Consider the following 26,083-nt stretch of genomic DNA (forward strand, 5'->3'; position numbering starts at 1 on the left):
AATGACAAATATATTTTTTAAAGCTTTATCTGGCTACCATGTGAAAAATAGGTTAAGGAATGTTAGACAGCTATACTTGTAGAACAGGTGAGGGATGATGCTGGTTTACATTAGAGCAGTGGAAATCGTAGGAGGATACAGACTCTGTTTTTGAGGTAGAGCCAATGATCTGATGATGACCTAAATGTGAGAGAATGGGTAGAATGGAGTTATATAAAAGGTGACTTTTTTTTTTCTTGAGTAGATGGATAGCAGTTCTTGATGATATAAAGAAGAATAAGAAGATAGAGAAATCACTCTATTTGAAAGGCCTACTACATGGCCAAGTAGAAATTACAAAAGTATTTCATATTAAAAAATTCTCACTATTCCTAGAGTTTATTCTTCAGAGAAAAAAAGATAAACTGAATTACTCTTTTAGCAATCCTTCAAATTATTATATAAGTCCCTCCACTCACTGTCTTTCTCAATATTTTCTATTTTGGTACAATATGCCTCACTCTTCAATGGCTTCTGTCATTAAACGTTTAGAAACAAAAGAAACAGCAGGTTCTCCTACCTCCAATACCTGTGGCATTAGAACTTTGGCCTCACCGAGGCCTCTATGGCTTTATCAGAGGACCAGATCTGTTATTAAAAAGAAGCCTAAACTATGACCTGTTATCTAAAATGTACCCCCCTACACACATACTTCTTCAACATATACTGAACACTGCCTACCAAATCCCAAGCTGTGAGGACTTGTTCTCTGTCCTCAAGAATTCACAGTGCAGCCAGTGACTCTGGACTACCAGGAGCCTGTTACCTGGGCCCCAACTATACCTCTGTGCTACACCTCTCCTTCACCCCAACTTTTAAAGGAACAAGGGAAGATCTAACATGTTACTTCACTCAAAATGCCAATCCCAAACTAGATGGTCTGTGACAAGATCAGTGGACTAATATGATATAACACAATAAATAAAATGTAAACTTAAATGTTCTTGAATTACAGATAAATTTTAAGAAAAATATATTCCTTATTATCTTAGTTGGCAAGTAAATTGTTCATTAATCCATGTAATGATAATAGTAACAGTAATCAAGCATGTTCTATTGAGCACTTACTACATATTAGGGCTTTGTTTTAAATGCTTCAGGTATTATTTCATTTAACATTTAAAGAAAACCTACGAGGTAAGTCTTTTTACTATCCTTATTTTAAAGATGGAAAAACTGGGGCATGGACAGAGTAAAAAACTCATTCAGGGATAAATGGCCAGAGAGCAGCAAGGCAAGGACTGGAACTCAGGTACCCAATAAAACAAAGTCCACACTAAAAGGCCAAGTTTAAAATTTGTAAAGCTTACTGATCTCATTACTTTAAACTTTATTCCTTATGCTGATTTTTTAACAACTTAATTTTATAAAAATAAATATAAAAATATTTACTTTTATAAAACTCAATTTTATAAAAATATATATTTTATAAAACTTAATTTTATATAAATATAAAAATATAAAGTCAGTGAAAAATACTGACCATACTAATTAAATAAATGCAAAATAGAATAAGAAGTAATCTGGAAAATGTATCTGAAAGTAATAGAAGTAATAAGAAGTAATAGGAAAATATATCTGAAAAGTTAAAAAAGTATGTCATAGAACAACAGTAAGATAATTAAATATAATTTTGTTAATACAAAAAACATGAAAAATATATACATCAAACTGTTCCACTGGAGCTGGGATTACAAAGAAATTTTCACTTTTATTTTATAAATTTAGATATTACGTTTTAGATATTATTTTTTTGTAGTGAAGAGATTTTATAATTGGCGCCCCCACAGAAATACTTTTCTTTTAAGATAAAAATATATATTTTAAGAATAAATGAAAAGGAAATATCTACTCTATATTGTATTAATGTATTAAAAATAACAATAATTTGTTGCTTTATATATAAATACCTAATATTTTATATAAATACAAAGTATATAATTCACCATTTTTCATTATGTCATATAAAGAGTCTTACATCTTTACCAAACGCCAAATTTCCACTTTGTACTCCCGCTTGAAAATGCACTGAAAAATTACTGCATTCTCTTAATTAAGAGACAGGAAAGTGCATGGCCACTGTTAGTTTCTCTTTATTGAAGAATTGTGAGTTTTAATGTTTCGTGATAATAATTCATTTTGCACCAGACAATCCGGCTAGAGGAAATTAAGTCTTAGCAACAAAAGACCTCAGGAGAAAATCTACTATTAAATCTTTGAAGGAAGTGAGATTATAAGATTTTGTGAAAATCAGGTAAGTTAGTTATTTTCTAAAATGAAAGTGAGCCAAATTTTATTACATATGAAAAAAGCAATAAGAAACCACAATGCATAATTCATAATCCTTTCGTATTATTTAACACAATGCATTTACGCCATTTAAAAGAGTAACCGAAAATAGCCCCTAGGTGTCAGTTCTCTCATACTGAAAACAGTCCATCTAAGAAGCATAACAATGACAAAAAACCCAACTAAATAGATATCCCTTCTACATATACTCCACTCCCCGATGACAAAATGATAAATAAGAAGCTATTACTGCCCTTGAAGAGAAAAACACAAGGAGAGCACAACAAACAATAGCGATATCATGTTTCATGAGAACTTAAGGTGTAAAATGGGAGTCAAGGAAGACACTAACTCCTTCTTAAAAGGGGAAGGTGCCTTCCTCATCCCTAGGTTTGAGTTCAGGCTTGAATGCTAAGGAAAACTAAAGAGGTCTCAAGGAGGGATTTTAAAAGACAAACAAAACTTTAGCGGCACAATCATAGCAAGTCCACTGATATACCAACGAGATTGCACATTTGTGCTTCTACCAGCACACTCTTAATAATGATTCAACATGCCAGATGTCACTCTGAAACACCTTCACCACAGTACTATGCCAGATGTCACTCTGAAACACCTTCACCAAAGTGCTATGCCAATAGTCACATTCATTATACAAGAAGACACTGAAGGACATGATTGAACCTTAGCTATGGGTTGATTTGGCTAGGTTTGGTTTGCCTTAGACAGAACCACCATAATAAGTGAGGGCTAGTTTCATAAAACTAGTATTAAGTATACATAATTCAACAGAATTACAACAGAAGTAATTACAACAGGCTTACAACAGAAGTAAAATTGGAAGCTAAGAATCTGGTACTTTCCATGAAATTAATGTATTACATTCATAAGAGAGATGAACTCATACTGGTGTGTATATAAGTATCCCTCCAAGAGGTCATTATAAGTGTTATAGCTTAAAAATGTAGGACATCACTATTTGGTATTATAGTCTATTTGGACCGAATTGTGGCAACTGCCTTCTAATAAACAGCTGCACTTCTAATCGTGGTAATAAAACAGGAGCAAAAGAGTCTCTATCAAATCCTATTGGATCCCACAAAGAAAATGTCATTTTCAGTTTCTTGGCTGATATTTATAGTCATAACTGGTTTCAGCTCTGATTTTAACCTTTAAATTACTTCTACCAGCTTGCTTGAAATTATTTGAAGAGGGTAAAGTATTTGGACTAATGAGATCAAGCTCACAAAACAGATACTAAATTATGGGTAATTTCTTAAATATAAAAAGTTTTACAGTACATATGATTTTAAACTTTCCAAAACCAAATAAAGCCAGAATGTCATTTTAAACATATATCTCCTTAAGTAAGAAAAGTTCATCAATGGAATCCTCAAATGAATTGTTCTGAAAGGTAAGAAATTATTTCCACTTGCATTCGATTTAACAGTATTTGAATAACTTATTATTCAACATTTCATTTAATACAAATTATAACACATCAAAGATGTTATATAAATGAAAGTATTAATGACTTATTTAGAATGATCAGTTCAATATACAAATGTGTGTGTATATTCTGATATTCCAGTGCTTAACAACATACTTGGTATTGATTTCCTGAAGAACAGAAATTTAGAAATCCTTATTTAAATTGGTGGATTCTAAAATTTCAAATATTTTAAATATACAATTTAATATCATTAACTCATTTCCATAAAATAGATGATCGGAAAATTATTTATTTATTGGGGAAACAAACAGTAAATTGGACTTATAAATTCCTTCCTTAAATTTAATTTACTGCTTAGTTTCCCACATGAGTGAGATCTGAAGCTCACATAGAAGGGTTCCAAATACACTAAACCCACCACCCAAGAGTAAGAGAAGGACCCAAACAAAGACTGTGGAGAGGAGCTCAGCTGAGGCTGGGCTGAGGAGGCCAGTGCTTTGAGAACAGTTCCTCATCTTTCGGGTAGGAAGGATATATGCTTAGAAAAATAACAGACTGCTAAGACTCAACCTGTGAGATTTTCATTCATTTGCCTAGGGTGAAGAACAGTAATCTGCATATTTAACAGCCTCTCAAGTAATTATCAACTATAAGCAAGATTGAAAACTGCTATCCTAGCTTTCCCTACCCACCCCCAATACAGTGATTATGTTTTCTTAGTCATTTTGTTTTTTCAGTAATTTAATACAACCCATTCTGGAAAAAAACAAAGCACATCTCACTCAAAAACTTCTGTTTAAAACATGTACCTAATTAAAAAGGAGAAGTTTAGTAAGGGCCTCCTTAAAAGAAAAATGTTTTGCTTGAACTTTATGTGTAGTAATGTAAAGACTTGAAGGAAGAAATTATGAAACATATAACAAAACATGATATTATGTAGACTGCTTAAGAATTCATTGAATTTTTTATATATTAATTTCTCTTGATATATTTAAAATTACCCCAAATTACATAATTATTATTTTCATATAACTGAAATTTATCAAGATTGAAAAAGCTTGTTTAGAATGTTAAAAGCAAGGTAACTTATGTTTACTTAGTCACTCTTTGATATGTGCACCATTGTGTCGAATTTAAACTTGTCCTCTGTAAACCTCTTGCTCTCAGTTTATAGGAGGGGATTAAGTTAAATAATGTAATATAAGGTACTTAGTGAAATGCATAGTATTTACTAAATAAATGAGTCACTTTGCTTTATCTTAATTAATGCCGTCTTCTACATACTTCAATATTCATCTTTGAGGAATTTCGAAGTTATTTATACAAAAATAATTCCACTCATCAATAACCCTTAACAGAAAGATTCAAAGTGTGCCCAGATGAAATAGCAAAACTCAGCTATCAATGTGAGAAATTAAGCAAAGGAACATTTTACATAAGCATTACTCAGGTTGGGAATTTAATGATACCTAAAACATATCACAGACACTGCTATACACTTTCTGCATGTTGATTCATATAATCTTCAAAATAAACAGTCTGCTGAAGAAACTGAAACAGAGGCGTTAGGCAACTTGATCCACATCCTAAAATGTATGAACAGTGAAGCTGGGAATTCAATATCAGTCCTATTTTCTTAACTGGGCAGTAAGTTCTCTAAAGGTAGAGTTGTAATTCTAAAGCTCTTGATACCCACCATACCTCCTAGCACAATGCCTTGCATCAAACTGGAGCTCAAGAAATGATTACTGATGACTGATGACAAATGCATACATATTTCCAGAGACAAATAATGAAAATAGTATAAATAGCAACACAATCATACCAAATATTATTATTATAATAGGATGATGTAACCACAATATACACATATATTGATGATACAGACTAAGTCCATTTCTAAAACAATTTGAAATTCTCACATTACAAGTTAAATTCATCTACTTTTCATATTTCTGAATATATCTGAGTTCTAAAATCATTATTCTGGGGTAGCTCAATATGCCCATAAGCTTTTAATCTTCTCTCTTCTAATTTCCTGCCATATAATTCAATAAAGTATAGGTTGTAAAGAAAGTTATTTTGTTAGATTTCTCCTAGCTAGAGGCAGATGTTAGATATAACTCTCTCTAGTTTAGCAGGTATTTTTCAAGCAGCTGATGCCCTTTCCTAGTTAGCTGTTTGCAAGTATTCCCAGTAGACTTTGTGGTACTACAGTTCTAAAAAAGTTCAGGGCATACACACAAAATTAACTCTCCTTTAGAAGGGAAAATATAATAACAATTTCTTTCAAATAAGACCTATTTCATATATTTGAACTACAGTTCACTTTTGTAACAAATAAACATTACTGTTTAATCATATAATTTAAATAATTGGTAGGAGTCACAACTAAATAAAAATTCTTATAACTTTATAATAAAGCTTACCCAACAGATAAAATTTTTAAATATTAAGCATTTAATGTCTCCCAAAATAGAATATAGCATCAATAGCATGTTTTTCATACATAGTAGGCTGAATGCATCAAAATCCCTAATTACTTTTGAGAATAAGATGAGAAATTAAGTTTTTTCTTACAGTTTCCATAGTAATACTTTAACACTCCAATACATAAAAAACTGGCCCTCCTGACAGTGACCAAGTTTTTATAACAAACATACCATTTTAAAGTTTCTATATAAAAAGTAAAATGGACAAGACCTAATCTCTGATATTTATAGCAGGTTCACACAGAGCTTTGAACACAAAATCACGAACTGTTCCTTTCTCTATACACCCCACATCATGGTTAAGTTCATCGTCTCATGTTCTCCAAAAAATCTTCATTAACAGCTATAGCCTGCACTGATCCCTATCTTCTGTATAAGATGACATTAAATTCAAACTACTGATTTTGTACTCAGTGTACTCCACAGTATATTGTTGGTAAATACTTAACCAGATGCCTTCTTATGTCTCCAACTATGTGGCAAGCTCAGTGAAGACGGGGGGACACCCTGTATTTCTTTTTTGATTTTTTTTTGATATTACCTAACAATGCCTGCCAAGTTACAGGGGCCTGAAAAATGTAAAGTCCTTTTTTCTCCCTTATTTTGGTTGATGATGTTAAACACATAACAGAATGAGAAAAAAAGTTAACGTACAAGAAGTTAAAAAGAAAGCTTTATTTAGGAACATGACAGTAAAACTAAAAAATTCTAGGGGAAAGGGGAAGATCTTAAAAGCAGCCAGAGCGAAAAGCTTACCTTAAAACAAATGACAATTAGATTGCAGATTTCTCAAAAAGTAAAAGTAAAAAAAGAGATGATTTAATATCTTTATTGTGCTAAGATAGAATGAGATAGCATAATATCTCTAACATGCTAAGAGAAAATATAGTGAACTGAGAATTCTATTACCAGGGAAAATATCTTTCAAGAATAATGATAAAATAAAGGCATTTTAGAATAATGAAAATTAAGAGATTTTTGCCACCACCTGATTCTCACAAAAGAAAATTCAGGCAAAGAAAAGTTACAGAACACGAAAGCTTGGGATGGAATTTAAAAACTAGTAAAATAAGTAAATCCAAACATGACTATACATACACTAACTGTATAGTAATGACAATAATAACAATATCTGGTATAAAAACTAAAGACAAAATTAAAACACATAACAAAAATATCAAAGAAATTAGGAAGAGACTGATTGAAGGTTAAAAGTTTTAACAACCTTATTTCTTAATATTTTCTGATCTACTCAACACTTAGAAGAGACAAAAAAAAAAAAAAGTTTCCAGGTATCTAACTATGAAGTTCTGATGGACAGTGCTGTTCTTTTGGGGTTTCTTGATCTTCACGTTATTGACATTTTGGAAATTCTCTGTTGTGAGAGGCTGTCATGTGCACTGTAGAGTGTTCAGCAGCATTCCTGCTTCTGTTCACTAGATGCCAGTAGCACCTTCCTCATTGTGACAACCAAAAATGTCTCCAGACATTGCCGACAGTCTCCTGGGGAGGATATGGGGAGGGGGCAATATTGCCCAATGAGAACTGCTGTTATAGGTAAAGAATGGGAAAGATGGAGTAGGGTGAACTCTTTTTTTTTCCTCATTTTACTTAAGACCTTACTTAGAAGTACAAACACCACTTTTCCAATAATTTGTAACTGTGAGAACAGGATATTTTCCTTTCTTGGATAGTGACTTATCTTGGAATGCAATTAGCTATTAGCTTCCTCCGGAGAGAAGAAGTAAAACACCACTTTTAACTTACTACAACTCCCAATTTCCAGAGTCACCTGCCGCTTTTGGTTTAAAAAGAAAACTAATTCCACAGATAAACTCTGAAGACTACTATAACATAGGGATTTTGTGAGCTTTGGTGGAGTAATAATTCTCAACTCCATCAGCTTCATGTCCTACTTCATTCCCTTGGAGTTGAGTTTTTCCATTTGGGAGAGATATTTTTATTGTAAAAAAAAGAAAGAGAGAGAGAGAATTGATAGCTCCAGAGATCTGCAGAGAGTCTCTCTTAAGTGAATACTGAATAGCACAAGCATATGATAAAACTACTCCAGGTAGGGGAAATAACCATCTGAATAGATTAGAGGAAGCAAACCTAAACTTTACCAGGGTCTGGAATAGTTCCTGTTCTCACCAGCCATAGTAGAAAATATCTTAACTGGGAATTAGAGAACTCAGAAGAGCTTTGCCTTAGTAGTGTGGCAAAATTAGTCCTAGATTAAATGCTGCTCTAGTCTAATTAAGAAATTTTAAAAGCAAGACCTGAAAAAGATCAAACTGATGCAAAGTAACTTAAGTATGTCCCAGAAAAAAATTCAAGAATATTTACAAGAATACAAAAATATCTAGTACTCAACAGGTAAAATCACAATGGCTGGAGTTCAGTAAAAAATGATGAGGCATGCTAAAAAGCAGAAAAAAATTTTAATGAAAATAAGAAATATTCATCAATTAAAATCAATCCAGAAATACCAAGCATCACAGACTGTTCAAAAGCTAGAGAAAAGTGTCAACAAATTATGGCCTGTGGGCCAAATCTGGCCGGAGGCCTGTTTTTCTTTATTTTTTATGGCCTTTAAGCTAAGAATGGTTATTACATTTTATTAAAATAAAAGAGACAGTAACAACTATGGAACAGAGACCCCATGCAGTCTACAAAGCATAAAATAATTACTATCTGTCCCTTTACAGAAATAGTTTGGTGACTCCTAAGCTATAGAAATCATTGTATATATAGAAACATGGAAGATATAAGAACCCAAATCAAACTATTTAAGATAAAGGTACAATGACTTAGATGAAAAAAAAAAAAAAACACTGGATGGGATTAGACACTACAAAAGAAAAGATCAGTGAATTTAAAAACAAAGCAATAGAAACTACCTGAAATGAAACATAAAGAGAGAAAAACACTCTCCTCGCACACACAAAAATAGTTAAGAGAACATCAGTAAGTTGTGTGACAACTTCAGGGACCCTAATATACCTTACTTTTCCAATAATTTGTAACTGTGAGAACAGAACATTTTCCTTCCCTGGATAATGACTTATCTTGAAATGCAATTTATTAGTCTCCTTAAGAGTTTCTGAAAAGGGGAAAGGGAACATAAAATCATTTTATGTTGAAAATTTCCCACAGTTGATGAAAACTGTAAAACCACAGATCCAAGATGTTCAACAAATGCCAAGCACAAAAAACTTAAAGAAAATCACACCATAGCAGTGGTAAGCAGAATTCTAAGCTGGCTCTCAAGATTTCCTTCCCAATCCCTCCTACAAACTCTACAGTGTGAACAGCTTGCACAAACCTCAGCATCGTGAATATAATTGATTTACTCTTTTGATTAGGTTATACAATATGGAACAGTCGACCTTTAGGTAGAAAGACTGCCTGGATGTGTCTCACTGAATCACATGAATCTTTCAAAGTCAGGGAGTTTTTCCAGCTGCCAAGAGAATAAGTCAGAGATATGAAGCACACAAAGGATTCAATATTCCCTTGTTGGCTTTGAATATGGAGTGGGCCACATGCCAAAAAATGTGGACAGCCTTTAGAAGCTAAGAATGACCTATGGCAAGGAAATGGGACCTCGGTTCTATAACTGCAAGAAAATGAATTTCGCCAACAACCTGAATGAGTTCGCCCAGAGTTTCCACATAAGAGTTCTGTCTGTAATATGATTTTGCCCTTGTGAAACCCTGAACAGGGAACCCAGTAAAGCCCATCTAAAAAGGATCTCCAGAACTATGATGTAATAAATGGATGTTTTAGGTCAGTAAATTATTGTTAATTTCTAATACACTAACAGAAAGCTAATACAAAGTCATATCATAATCAAACTGCCTAAAACCAGTGATAAAGGGAAAATCTCAACAATCAACCAGAAAAAAGGACATGCTACATACTGAGGAAGATTAAGAATGAGAGCATACTTATCAGAAACAATGTAAGCAAGACAAAGCAGTCACATCTGTAACTACTGTGAAAAAATTTTTTCTCAACCTAGAATTCTATATCAAGTGAAATATCTTTCAAGAACAAAGACAAAAATGAAGACTTTTTCTGATATACAAAGCTGAAAGAATTCATCACTAACAGGCCTGCACTACAAGGCCTGCACTACAAGAAGTGAATACCAGATAGAAATCCAGATCTACACAAAGGTATAAAGGGTACTACGTAGATACACAAGTATAAAAACCTTTTTTTTTCCTGGTTATTATTTAGATACCATAAAAAAGACTGCCATAGAAAAAGAATAACAATGTATTGTGGGATTTAAAACAAATAATAGAGATAGTCTACATTTACATGTTTGTTTATTCATTTATTTGTTCTAGTGGTAATAAGTACTACAAAACTCTGACAAACAAATACAGCAGCAAACAGAATCAGAATTTCATGGCTCCAATTGCCAGGTGATATTGAGTATGTATCAAGAGAAATTAGAATTTGTTAAAATGATTAGAAATTAAATTTGTGCTATATTGCTTCCTTCCTCATGAAATTTATAAAATCTTCTTTGCTAAGATCTTTATCAATGTGAAAAAGAGCATAAGCTTACTTTTCAGCTTTAAACTTTATATTTGTTATTATTTCATGATACCACCTCCTAAAAAGACAGTGAGTGATTCAAGGCCCAGGTTCTGATGAAATTGATAATATGCTTGATAGTGTAATAAGGAGCTTGTGGGAAGTTTCAGGAAAGCTTTTTATTCAGGAAGATGTATAGGTTTTAGTGACATTTCATCCTGTTCAAGTTGATCTCATGAAAAAGATCCATATCCTGAAGAGTTTTTCTGGATGCTTCTTTTAGATTTCCTGCCTTTGTAATTTGATTAAATCAAACCATGTCAAGAAATCCTTTAGTTGTAGGATTCCCTCAGGTTCACAGAATAAAAGTAAAACTAAAGAAAAAGTAACACTTTTTTTGCTTATTCTATTTGACTTTTTCCAAACTGTCAATCTTGAGAAAACCACAGATGTCAATAATTATGACTGTTTTCTTTAGTTTCTATCAGTTAATCAGAAACTACTCCAGATGTCTAATACAGTGACTATGATATTTAGGTCTTCCTGATTTTCTGTGTAGAATCCAATACTACTCTACATGTGTTTGGGATGAAAGAGTAGGTGAATGGCATAAATATAATTTCCAAATTATATATATAAATATTAAAAAAAACACATAATTTCCAAAGTAATGATAAGTCCTCATTTTACCCATACTCTGACTGATCTCACCATGTCAGTTTTCATTATTACATTTATCATTTTAAGCTAACATTTTAGCTAAAATGTATAAGTACTGAACATTCGTTAAAGTGTTTTACATATATTAATTTAATCCTCATAATAAAACTATGAGGTAAATACTGTTATCCCAATTTAACAAATGAAACACTAGATCATGGAGAGTACCTGCCCAAAGCCTCAAAGCTAGAATGTGGGGAGCCAAGTCAAACTCTGTCAGCCTGGATTCAGAGGCCTTAACATATCATGCTCTTAACCAACATAGCATGTTGCCTCCTAGACTTAACATGTACAAATCTTTTCCTTTTCTTATTCTTCATCTTAATAAATGATACTATCACTCACCCATGTTGCCCTGGATGTCATTCTAGATTCTTCTCTCCACCTCATCCACTCTAATTAATCAATCATCAGATCTTATATATATTAGTAGCTAAATTATTGTTCATTGTCCTATTTTTCATATAGACTGCCACTTTCTTAATTCACGCTTGCAACATTTCTCTCTTGAACTACTGCAGCAGCTCTATTCAAACCTTCAGTTGAGCACTGCAACCAGAGTAATACCTCTAAGTGAAAACACTTGATAACTATTTTTAAGTAGTATTTCCAACAATATTGAGTCTTTAGCATTTTTCAAAGCTCTTTGTGTACAAAGTCTCTTTTTATTTGGAGCCACTCTCCACATATAGCTCGCATGCTAATAAGACTGAAATATCTGTTTCTAGGACACGAAGTGTTTCTTGGTGCATCCTCTGCCTGGGATACACCCCACCCGCTTTGTCTATCTGGCAAAATCCTATGCGTTCAACATTCACCTCTATGAAGGCTTCATCTGTGCACTCATTAGTCTGCCTTCTCTGTGCTGCCATAGAGTCTTATACACCCCTACTGTATCAGTTATTTCCATGCAAATGGTGTGGGGCAGATACACTACACTAAGTAACTTAAGATCAGGCATAATATCCTTTTTGTTATTTCTCCCAGAACCTAGCCTTTAAGCATGGGATTCAAGAACTAGGGTCATAGAAAACCTCAAATTCTCTATATTCGGATTTTATACAACTCAACTTTCTTAACTTCTCAAATGAAACATTATATGCATCTTTTTTATATTACCTTTCCAAACCAGATGTTACATTTGGGTCAGTATTCCATTTTTGCTAAATAATATTCTATTGGCAATTTAAAAAAACATACCTCCCAACTGTGAAAATAGACAGAAATCAACCTATTTAACACTAATGAAAAGACGAACCTCTTTTTTTCAAAATATCAAAGAGATAGTTCTGTTTGCTTTGCATCTTTCTCATTCTACATTTCAGTAACAGTACCCATCTTTCTTTTGGAAAATTCCTCCTTGGCTCCTGCTGGCTCATGGGGGCCGACAATGAAGATACAAAAGTGAGTAGTCATGGTCAATAAGAGCCCCACACTCCCACCAGAGGGAAAGCAGTTGGTGAAGAAATGAACTGGTGACCCAAGCTGGAAAGTTAGAGTTCATCCCAGGAGTTTTCTTCTGGCAGAACTCGCGGGGAAAACCCTCTTGCCTTTTGGATTATTGTACAGGGTAAGCAGAAATGTTTGGAGTGATCGTCATATATTTTTCCCTGGTTACCTGGAGAAAGTCTATTTGGAAGTCAGGGGATGAAAAGAACCAAAGAATCAGAAAGGGGAGTGGAGAGGGTAAAGAAGATGGAGGAAGAAATACAGGGAAAGAGAAAGAAAATAAGAGAAGAAAATGAAGAGAGAGAGAGAGAGACAGATGCAGAGTAAAAGAGAGACAAGGACAAAGGAAAAGATTTGACAACATCACATGAACCTATATATCCAGCTCAGTACAATGTCAGCTGTACTCCAGGACATTCTAGTTAAGAAAGGCCAATAAATTGTCTTTTGTTAAAGCTTGCTTTGACTGATTTCTCTAACTTCCAAGTGAATGAGTCCTGACTAATACAGAAACCCATCTAAATTTTTTTTTATATTATTCCCTTTCCAAGAATGTACAAAACCCATTTAACAGTAGTAAGAGCAGTTTTGTACATCATTTTATAATTTAAAAATTCTCCTTATCTTTTTAATCAAATTACAGAAGTAATTTAAGAAGACAGCACAAATTTATCCAATGTGACATCTGGTCAGGGAGAAAATATAAAAGCATTTATCTATAGTTCCGTGGGACTGTTAGGAATGACATGTAATTATGATTTCAGTGAAAAGAGAAAGATACCATCTTCAAATGCACTTTTCCTACCTTTTCTAATAAATATCCAAGCAAGAGAAGCATGTACTAAATTAACATTCCGTTAACACCTGTGTTTTCTCCTGCGGTCTATTTCACACTTATGACATCTGGTGGAATCATTATCTACACTGATATGACTTCAGATAGTTTACTTATGTATTAGTAATGACGCATTGCATTTGAATGTATTACTTCTCAATTATTATCGAACTCTTATGCAAGTGCAAATTAAAACCACAACGAGAGCTCTACACACTATCAGAATGATTAAAACATAAATATAAATAATACATATTAAAAATATAAATTAAAATAGCTAAAATAAAAACAAAAAATAGTGACAACACCAAATGGTGAGTATGTGGAAAAACTAAATCACACTGAATTGCTGGTGGGGATATAAACGTTACTTTAGATAAAAGTTTGGTAGTTCTTATAAAACTAAACTGACCTAGCATTTAGCCCAGAGAAATAAAAACTTACGCTCACACAAAAACCTGTATACCAATGTCTAGAGCAGCTTTATCTATGTTACAGATAGAATTATGCTTCCCCTCACCCCAAATTCAGAAGTTAAAGCCCTAACTCCCAATGTGACTATATCTGGAAATAGGACCTTTAGGGAAGTAATTAGGTTAAATGAGGTCATCTGGGTGAACTTTAATCCAACAGAGCTGGTGTCTTTATAAGAAGAGGAAGAGACACCAATGATTTTTATCTGCTCAATCTGAGCTCACACAGAGAAGAGGCCAATTGAGGCCCTAGGGTCACAGTGAGAAAGCAGCTATCTTCAGTCCAGAAAGCAAATCTGCTAGCACCTTGATCTGGGAATTCCAGCCTCCATGGTGAAAAAAATAACTCTACTGTTTGGGCCACCCAGTCTGTGGTATTTTGTTGTGGCAGTCTGAACAGATTTATACAATTCATGATAGTCCCAAACTGTAAACACAGATGCCCTACAACAGGTGAACAGTTAAACTGTGGTCATCTATATCATGTGTGGTAGGCAGAATACTGATCCCCAATGATGTCCACATTCTAATCCTGGAACTTATAAATATATTAAGTTACATGGCAAAGAAAGGGCTGTAGAAGGAATTAGCCCATTCGGAAAAATGTTTTTACTCCTATAATAATCTAAATAAAAATGAATCAAGTATTTATTTAGAGATAAGTATGAAGGAAAAATAAGCCTGTTTCATTCATTATATAGACAATGAATATCAATGATATTTTTACATGGAAAAAAGTATTTAATATATAACTCTGAATAAACCTTAATGATAATGATGCTCATGATGATTAGTTTAAAAAGGTTTATGTATATGATTATTTAATTCTGTAAGCTCTCAGCCCTGGCTGCATTTCAGAATCACCTACAGAACTCCAAAAGTCATCAAAATATAGTTATCTTGACTAATGGGGCAATGCATTTGGATTTTGAAAAGTTCTACAGGTAATTCTGAGGCACAGAATGAAACCCGCTAATACAAAATTTAATTACGATTTAGTCTACTATAAAAACTTATTGTAGAAAACAACTTAAAGTTGTAACAATAAAGTACTGTAATAAAGGCATAGAATGGAATACTGTATATGGCAAATAAAAATGATACTGCAGAAATGTCTAATTGACAAAGAAATATATATGTAACTATATATACAAACATATACAAAATTACATATACGATTCTGTTTTTGTAAAAAAAATACACATGCACACATATATATAGAATGGAGTTAATTTTGGTTGGCTGCGGTTATTCATTATGCTGCTTTATGCTGCTTTTTTGCTTGCCTGTATTACTTAATATTTCTGACTGACTATGATATATATGTGTACATATATATAAAGCAACTTCACTTTGATGATAGAAAATATTAAATTTAAATAATATGTATACTTTAAATTTAAAAATATTTTATTTTGAAATAAAGCAAATACGGCAAAATTTTAACAAATGGCGAATGGAGACAAAGGGTATATGGATAGTACTATTCATGCAACTTTTTCACAGGTCTGAAATTATTCAAAATTTAAAAGTTGAGGAAAAATAAAGTAAAATAGTTTAAAATTTGGTCCCTACTTCCCCAAATAATATTCTATTCTATTCTAAGTTGGCCATTTGATATATTGATACAATACATGAATCTTTTAAAATATTTTACTTAAATCAGTTTATACAAGTTAAAATAAATATTAGCTGAAATAATCAAAATAAACATGAAGTTATAGAAATATATACAAAAAATGTACATAAACATGTTTGATGTGTAATAGAATATATATATAAATATATATGCATTTTTAAAAATTTTGAACCAATGGCATGTCTTTTTATTGTATTAGCTAACTGACTTTTAAAATAGTTTTCCCAATACAAATCCATTCATAAAACGTATCAAACATCAAAAATATCAACTGTATAAAATAATCATCTCACCTCATCTAAGTCTTGGATATAAACTGGTTTTTCCTCAAAGCCAACTGGCATTGGTTCACTGTAGGGAATCTTTATTTCTTCATATATCTTGTTATTCTCTCTTTGAATTCCTTCTGGCAAAATCATCTATAAACATCAAAAATTAAAATCCAGTAAAAAATAAAAATTAAAACAAATGCTCTACGATAAATATTCTTTAGTTAGAGAGAGGGAGAGGAAGAGAGAGAAAACACAAAAACTACTGGATTTATGACATAGCACTGGAAAATAAATTTAGCTAATTTAAAGGAAAGGAAACCTAAAGAAAAGAAAAACAAACAAAAACCATACACACACATTCAGCATTCATGTATCATATAACACATGAATGATGTTACGTTGATGAATCTCAAAGTACACATTAATTAGATGGTATTCTTTTAAGACATGTACTCACAAGCTAATAAAAATGTGCAATATATATAGTGTAAAGTTTAGTTAAAAAGCGATGAATCTACTAAATGCAAAAATACGAGTTCCATAAATACATTTTGCAAAAATGCGAGAATACATTTTGAATACCTATTATGTGTCAAGAACTTTACATAAACTGCATCATCACATTTTGTCCAGCATTTTAAAATACAATTTAGCATAGCATAGTTAACTAGTACTAGAGTAACAAAGGAAACAAGAAAAATCTATGTGTCATTTCCTCTAAAAATAGACATATTATCCAAAAGTGGTCATATATCAATGACATACCTTTGCACCAGCAATAAATGCTGATGTTCTCATGGCTTCAGCCTGGGAATCATAAACATGGGGATAACGTATTTTTTCAAAGTCCATGTCTCTCTGCCTGCTCAGAATTGGGACGCTCCTAGCATTCATAAGTGCCTGCTCCCTGTAAATATAAACACAATAGGCTAAATCTGAAATTTTTATCTTGCAAAAGAAAGCACATAGTAAAACAAGATCACTATAACTATGTCAGGTAGGCTTATATTATGAAAAAGAAAATGGAACTCTACAAAGGAAGATATTGGCAATTCTGATATTTTCTATGTAACCATATAAGAATCAACACATTTTTAGGTAACATCATTTGAGAAGTTTGACTAAATGTTCTTCATTTATAACTTTGCTTGTCACAATCCAAAGATATTTAACAAGGTATAAACTTTTTTTTAAAAATGAGTTTCAATATTTCAAGATCAAGCGTAATGCCTTTTCATTTTCCTCCATTATTCTACTTCTAAATAACAACATGGGGAAAAGTATTCATTCATGGAGACAAAAGCCTCAAAATAAATTTGTGTAGGCTTCATAAATATTAACCTAGTGGTGTATGCACAGCACCGCAAAATAGCTTACCTCTATAATCTAAATCTCTCAGCTAGATGCAACCAAGAATATTCTAATTAAGCATATCCCTGCTTTCTTATTCCAGAAAATTAGGCTTTCGTACAACAAAATTCTATTCTTGTAAGAAAACATGACTGGAAGAATCACATATATTATTAAAACTAAAAAATTATAATGATACATAAAAGTAGCAATTACAGCACAAGCATTCTTCAGCTTCTGGCTTTTATTACCTTTGTATCCGCAATTCCTTAGGATCAAAACACGTAAGTCCTTCTAAAACTTCTCCATCTTCTCCAGCCTTTTTCTCTCGCCTGGCAATTCTTTTTTCTTCTCTGCGGTATTGTTTCATTAGCTGCTTTTCTTGTTCAGACTGAATAGTTACTTGACAACCATAATTGGGTTTAGCATTTTCTCCTAAAATTTTTTTGCAATTGTCTATGAAGCAAATTTAAAACATCATGTTTTACAAGTTTAACTTTTATGAAAATCATTCCCCCCATCAAAACATAAGATAGCACAATTCTCTAATAAATTCGTTTTAAAAACTGGCACATTCGATTATGTGTTTTAAGGAGAGGTTTTTTAAAATCGCAATATCTAAATGAAATTACATAGTGGCTTAAGAGAAATCAGTGGATATTTTCTTCCTATAGATTAAACAGTTTAATGTTATAAATTCTTACATATAACATAAGGAACCTAAAAATTAGATTTTATAATTTTGAAATAATTTCTATTTATATTATTTCAATATATAATAGTTACCAATACTAATTAGCATTTACTGTTAACGTAATAAAATATATTCTTTACATACTGGATATAACATTTCCCTATAAAATAGGTTTTACTACGTTAAATTATATATATGTTATTACTTATTTATATGTGAAAGAAAATTTAACATTAGATCAGGATATATTTAGAAGATATCCAAGGCAAATGAAGAAAAAGTATGGTCTATCCTTTCATGGAATTATAAGTTTAAAAAAAAAATGCAAAAAGGCCAGAACCAGTAAGGAGAACCAGGTCAATTAAAGCTTGTGTTTACAAGGTACAATGTAAACCTGTGGTTTGTCAACTCAGTATTCAGAAAAATTTTTCTTCCAACAGGATTACCTTCTGTGTTTAAATAAATCTTTCCAAGTAGTAGTATCTTAGTTCAGTGCAGCCCCAAAGCAGCTGACAGGAATGTTGCTGAAAGCAATTCAAGTCAATATACATTTTTGTATTGAGGACCTACTAGGTTCCAGGCACTTCTACTAGGCCAAGAAGACAATGAAGAATGAGACTTGGCCCATACTCTGAAGGAGCACAGTGCAAATTATTTTATCAAATTCCAAGATACAATACAGAACAAAGCAGAAATTAAACACAGCACCAAGAAGGGAAAATTAGCTTTCTAAATTCATCTCAAGTCAAATCTTCACAATTCTCTGACATTTGTCATTATCTCATTACATGGTTTTGAATAAGTCATTTTAATTCTCAACCACATGAAATAATCCTTCTGTATAATGGCTTTTTATAAGTTTCAAAAAGTAAAGTTAGAAAGACTTATTACATCTCAAAATTATGACAGAAGATATAATCCCATTTATATTAGGACTTATTTTACAGTTCTGAAAAAAAGTATGTTTTCTAAATAAATCATATACACCTATTAAAATGACTGAATTTCGAACCTACTACCTTTCAGTGGTAGAAAAAGAATGCAGCATATTGAAAATTTTCACATGTACTCTGAACTAAAAGAAAGTTAAACTACAAAGTCACACAATCAGATATTAAGCAGAAGTTTTAAAAATGTGTGACTAATGCCATGTACTTATTAGAAATGAAAGTTAAAGATTCTGTGTGTGAAACTACTACTGATGACATACTAAATGCTACATTAATGTCATTAATATTATAGACAAATGTGACACTAACAAAATATTACTATATACACTTATATATACATATCCAAATAAAAAATTAAAATTATAAGAAGAAAATATGTCTACATCACAGATAGTTTTCTAAAACTTCAATCAGAATATACGGAATATACATCCTGTAAGACTGAACATAATGGGTAATAAAAAAAAATAAATTTGTAGAGTAGGAAATGTTTAAATGTATAGTTCACCTTGATGGGTTCAACTAACTGAAGAGACTGACAAGTAGAAATGGAATTCTAACATGAAATTTTACTAAGGAACAATGTAGAAGCTTGTATCCTTTCAGAATGCAATTACAGCAGAAAAAAGTCTTGTATAATTACTCAAACCACTTTCACTTGACAGCATGAGCCAACTTAATTTTTATTTTATGATATATCCTGCACTAAACATTCTCCACATCAGTCCTGAAAATAGAATTTAATTACAACTATCCTCAACTTAGCAGTCAGTACACTACACCCACCCACTTGTCACCTAAATTCCTTGTCACCTAATTTCTTGGTTATAAGAACAGAGATAGAGTAGGGTGGTATATATCTGGATAAAAAGATTCAAAGAAAATCAATATGAAAGCTAGAAAATGCTATATGGCAAATAGGCCATGATTCTGGGTACCAAAGAAAAGAATGGGATGTGGATGTCAGACTATGGTAGCTTCATAAAGAATAAAAATACAATTTGGTATTTTTGAGAGAATTTTGAATGATCATCAACACAAAATTATATTAAAAGATGAATGACAATAGTTGTAATGAGTCTTAAGAAGCTTTTCTTCATAAGTATTTTATCCCTCCCCCCAAAATTAAGGAAAATCATTTTTATTGCATGTACACAAAAAACTCTACTTAAAAAAAAAAAAAAAAACTTAAAATAAGCTGGTTGTCAGCTTCTTTATCATAGTCCTTAGAAAAACTTAAAGACTTGTTGAAATACCCCCAATTTTCTATAGTATAATGATTATTCTTAGATAGTACCAATGTTCATAATGATCTGGCATAAAATAAAAGAATACGAGCTTAAGTTTTAAGAGTAGAACATAATTTAAGGGAAGACTGATGGTTCAAATTTTTTTCTTTTTTTTAAGATGAGGCAACCCATGGTTGACCTCACAGATTACAAGGACCTTGTCAGCTTACAATCCTTTATTTTTTATTTTTTATTTATTCTTTACTCCTACAGCATCTGGTCTTCCCAGGTGGTCTCCCATTTAAGTACTAACCAGGCTTGACCCTGCTTAGCTTCCGAGATTAGACAGGATTAGGCTTGTTAAGGGTAGCATGGCCGTAGACTCAAATATCTTTTTTAATAACTCAAATTTAGTATTTGTTTTTGAGTTAAAAAGTATGTTGCTTCTAAAAAGTTATCCTAATAAAATAAATTTCGTGTATAAATTCTATATAAAAACAAATATAATGAAACTGTAAGACACTAATTCAGCATCTACAGCTTCCTAAAAAAATACGTGGAGCTGAACTCATTTTAAACTTTTTGTTAATAAATGACACTATTAAAAGGTGAGTACACCTGAAATTAATATAATATTGAATGTCAACTATAATTGAAAAATAAAAAATAAAAAAAAAGTTTAAAAAATAAGTTGGATGAATTTAAATAAAAAGGTGAAATCAATAAGTATCTCTATATTAAAACTTAGAAGGCTAACAAAATAAACACCAAATTCTTAGAATTTACATCATGAGACTAAATACTTAAACTTATTCCTTTTCATGTGACAGATACCCATTTTAAACGTTCCAAAACTCTGCTGGTTTATTGCAATGCTGGATTAAGCATTGTTTAACAGGTAGGAGCCCTCTTAAAGCAAGGCAGTTTATAAGTGTTCAATACACGTAAAGAAACCAAAGATCTGGAAAAAGACAAAGTGGCTAAATTCAGTTCTTCAAAGTTTCTAAAAATCTCAAAGCAACTCAAGGCAACTATCAATAATCAAATTATGTTATGAGATAAAAGAAATGCATAAAAATTTTTGGATTTAAATCTAGGCTGTTTTTGCAATTTCCTTTTATGCCATGCACATAAATGAAAGGAAAAAGGAAAAGGTGGCATGACTTACGTAGAAGAAAGATAAATGTTGACTAGTTTGAAGAAAGGTGTTTAATTTCTTATGCTCACTTTTAAAAATTCGTAACTATTTATATGGCTGGCAAGGAACACTGGGATAAAGGTAAGAAATTCAGTTCTCCTGCTTATCACCTAAAACCCGAGTTTGGCATTAGTTGTGCCAAACTGATCATAAATCAAATTCTTTTTTATAATGTGGCTTCCTAGACAACTCTCCCTAAATCTTCTGGGGTTTTAAAATATATGTAATACATGACAGTATAAATGTTCAATTTGCTAAGTGTGATAATTGTACTGCAGTCAAGTAGGTGACTGTTGCATTCTTAGATGTATGCTGAAGATTTTATAGCGAAGTATTAGGATGCCGTCAACTTCTAGTCATTGTTCAGCAAAGATATTAAATGTAGATGTATATGTGCGTGTATATGTGTGCGTGCATGTGCGTAGAGTGAGAAGAAGGGAGAGAGAAAGAGAAAGCAGAATGATGTTGATGACTGGTGAATCTACATGAAGGGCATATGATTGTTCATTGTACTATCTTTGTACATTTAACAGGTTTGAAAACTTTCAAAATAAATAGTTGGAAAGAATTATAACACTACTTGGCCCATAGTAACTACTATACATTCGCTTTTAAAATTTTTTTTGTCTATTCAAATCTGCAACAAACAAAGCCACACCTAAACATAAATAGAATCTTTTCCGTAATGTTTTCTTAGGGCATTGGTATTTGTTTCATAATCTGTCATATCTAAAATCTACTTAAAAGGATGATAGCAGTAACTTATATAATAAACTACAGGATATTCATTATATTATAAGTATAATTATATTAAAAAGATTCGCTAACCAGTGAATTTTTCCTTTACATTAAAAATACCACTAAACACTTTCTTACCTTGAAGAGCCTGCAACTTATGATCATTTGAAGAAGTAAGAAATCTATCCACAATTGTAATTCTGTTCTGGAGAAGCTTCTCAATAAGTTCAAGTCCATCAGGTCCCAGCAGTTCAAATAGCTTATAAGAGGAAGAAAATCAAAAAGATCTGTTACCTTAAAATTAACTTTGTCAAGTTATTAACACCCTGTTCTACAGAGGTGTGAAGTTATATATAGAAATACCCAAAAAGTACTTAGAAAAACACAGTTTTAAAACTATAAAAGTTAACTTAGGAAAGAAAAATAACTTCATATTGCTATGGAGCTTTTGACTATATAAAGGCTATCTGCAATTATTTAATTAAAAAGCATGATTCAATTTTTAAAAATAATTATGATTTGTATATAAACTCTAAATCACAGAATATTAAATTCTTACACATAGTCTTTCTTGATATAACCAAATGAAATTCTAAAATTAATTTGCTTGTAACATACTGCTCTGGTTTTCCCAAATAAAGTACCATTTTTCTTACAACTTACTATATAACAGTTATCATTTTAGAGTCAAAGAACCATTAAAATGTTTTAATGAATTATGAGGTGAAATTTTTAAGCTTAATGTCTTATTTATAAATACTTAATAATTTTTAATGCTTAATAAATCTGAAATTTAAAACATGATACTGCAAATGCTTTATGTAACTTTATAAAAAGTTTCCATGCATATCCTACTCTCCTATACAGAATGGCAGCCAAAGATTAAGTTGATTCCAGAGTCAGGAAACAGGTTTTAGGGAAATGTCTAAGACAGAAAGCAGATTAGTGGTTGTTTAGGGATGGGGGAGAGAAGAAGGATGTACTAGTAGGAGGACAGTAGCTAAAGGTGGATTTCTTTTTGAGGTGATAAAAATGCTCTAAAATTGACTTTAGTGATGTTTGTATATATCTATGAACACACTAAAAATCATTGATTTATATCCTTTAAATGGGTGAATTGTCTAGTATGTGAATTATATATCAATAAAGCTATGTTTAAAATCATGAACCAAAGTGACTTAAAATACTAAAAGTAACAAAAAAATTACTTAGGGTTGAAAGATAAAGATTAAATATAATTTTCCCAATTACTGAGTGTTTTGAATTGCTCTTAGTCAAACACAAGCCCTGTGCTTAATGTTAAGGGTATACCATATTAATGGACCAGGAAATTCAAAAAAGAAAACTGCAATACATACCTACACAGTTACTTTCCCCCAACATTCCAAACTAATTGTAGCAGGAAATGCTCTCTACACACATCACAAAACATCCTTTATATCCTATCAATTCTCAAAAAATGTGTTAATTCTTAAACAGAGACCATTTCTTTCATAAGAAAATAATTTCTCATTGCAGTTACCCTTACACATATTCTTAGCTACTCAAGGTCACTTAATCTGAAATTCAGTGTTTACACACGATAGAGTCTAGTTAAAAAATTTTAATCCACAACATAATTTTAATAAACCACCAGCACATTTTGAAAATAACTTCTAATGTAACATCCCAAACGTGGGATCACAGCACAAAGAGCACATGATTTCTTAAAAGTAACACACCTAAGATCTAGCAACAGGGACAAGAAGGCTGTTTTGCTGTGAATAGCAGGGCTTCCATGACTCCAGGATGAAATATCCCCAGCAGAATTCTGAGATCAGCTGCCATCAGATTTAAAGCAATCCCAAAATGATGCTTTCCCTAACATTTGCTATTTCATCCACACTGAGAGCAGGTGCAGTTCTCATTCAAGATTTGCACTACAAACTAATTTGGCAGTGAGAGTGATTGTTTGTAAAGGTACAGCTGTTATGCACTGATACAAGTTCCAGTGCTATCCAATTTAAAAAAAAAAAAAAGAGGAAGGGAAAAGTTAGCAGTGGGTACAGAAACAGACATCAACTATAGAGTTAAAAAAACAATGCAGGTCTCAAACAATAAAAAGGCAAGTATCATTATCCTGGCTACAAACTAAGAACATGAGATTTAAAAGATACACAATAAGAATAGACAGATAACATCCTTTTTCCTGGTAGATGTTATTAGAGTCATTATTATCTATTAAGGTATTTCTAAATAAACAAAGGTTCCTGTAGTTCTTAATGTTATTATAAATACTTTTTCATTAAAGTAATTCTTCATCAAATTAAAATGATGAATGGAAAGAGTCAAAAAGTTAACAGACTATGATCCTGAGACGCCAAAAAAAATTATTTCAGAACATGTGCAGACTAACTTTAAAAGTATTATATCCTTGTTTCTCACAATACTTTTAATAGATGAATGTAGCTTGTGAATCTCTCAGGAAAGGTAATCCCCACTTTCTACTGTATTCTGAGTTATGTCATTTTTATTCCAATAGGAAAAATGCTATAGTGGATGCTATATTCCCAACACAGACATTACATCATAAACACAAAATATAAAGTAATGATAAACCTTTAAATAATATACCATGGAAAATTATACTATAAATCATATGAAAATTGGTTTAAGAAAAAAGAGAGATAAAGAGCTTAAATAAAAACTATAAATCTGTTCTCAAACTGGGGTATGCAGAGATATGCTGAGGGTTTGTGAAACCACAGAATAAATATGACAAACATACTTGGATTATGGGTTTATTCAAAGTTAGAGGCAAAACATTATTTCTAAGTAAAACACAATTCTGGTCATGTTAATATCTTGTTTGAACACTACTTAGGCTAGTCAAAAATGTATTTAATTAGTAAAAAAAGGCTTTAAAGCAAATAAAATTTCAATATTTATAAAAGGTTTGTTCCATTTGTTTCCATCTAGTTAACATTAAAGAATTCATTAAAAGGCAAAACCAAGTCTATCTGAAGTTCCAAAAAAACCCCTTTCAAAAGAGAGACCAACCATTCTCCGTATCAAATGGGCATTTTAAAAAATAGCACAATAGGCACAATATCTTGATGTGAATGAGGTATCCTTATGGATAACAATATGGTTAGGAGGGTTACGGCATTAATCTCCATATAGAAATCAGCCACTAAAATTGTTCTTCAAGGATTGGTCATGGCTTTTCTTATTAAAACTTTATCAATGATATACAACCTAGGAGACATTAAATCAAATTTGTTCAAGTGTTAATAGAATCAAGATTTTAAAATATTCTAAATAGTCTGATATAATCTCGCCAGACCTAAGGAGAAGTAAAAGAGACAAATATAAAAATCTCCCAATTAGGTTTAAAAAACTCAGGTGTACTGGTCCTACAAATAAATTTCCAAGGAAAATCTTGAAAGGATAGGAGGTTGGTTATTTGCAGGCTCAATATGAATAAAAAATGCAATGAAGGCTAGGAAAAAATTTGATGTATTAATAATAATATAATATCTCAAAAATCTCATTGGCCTCCCAAAGGGCATTACATTGATTGAATCATATGTGGAGTGCTGAGCTTAATCCCAATCTAAAATTTTTAAGGAGGTTACAAGAAAAATTATAGAACATGAAAAACAAAGTAAAAATAAGATGTCTATGCAAACTTTTTCAAAAGCAGATATATTATTATCTATTATTACCCATT

General features: G+C 31.7%; 1 protein-coding gene across 1 annotated transcript in view; it reads right to left on the bottom strand.

The window, feature by feature from the left end:
• Positions 1-26,083, bottom strand: part of ASCC3 (activating signal cointegrator 1 complex subunit 3) — a 261,881-nt gene that overhangs the window by 190,570 nt on the left and 45,228 nt on the right. The window contains exons 5-8 of the mRNA XM_039869401.1: positions 22,510-22,630; positions 17,814-18,018; positions 16,978-17,119; positions 16,234-16,359 (exon numbers count right to left, since the gene is read on the bottom strand). Coding sequence (XP_039725335.1) covers positions 16,234-16,359; positions 16,978-17,119; positions 17,814-18,018; positions 22,510-22,630 — 594 coding nt within the window. The remainder of the gene's footprint in view (positions 1-16,233; positions 16,360-16,977; positions 17,120-17,813; positions 18,019-22,509; positions 22,631-26,083) is intronic.

The sequence above is a fragment of the Pteropus medius genome, unplaced genomic scaffold (assembly GCF_902729225.1).
Source record: "Pteropus medius unplaced genomic scaffold, Ma_sr-lr_union100, whole genome shotgun sequence".
NCBI lineage: Eukaryota > Metazoa > Chordata > Mammalia > Chiroptera > Pteropodidae > Pteropus > Pteropus medius.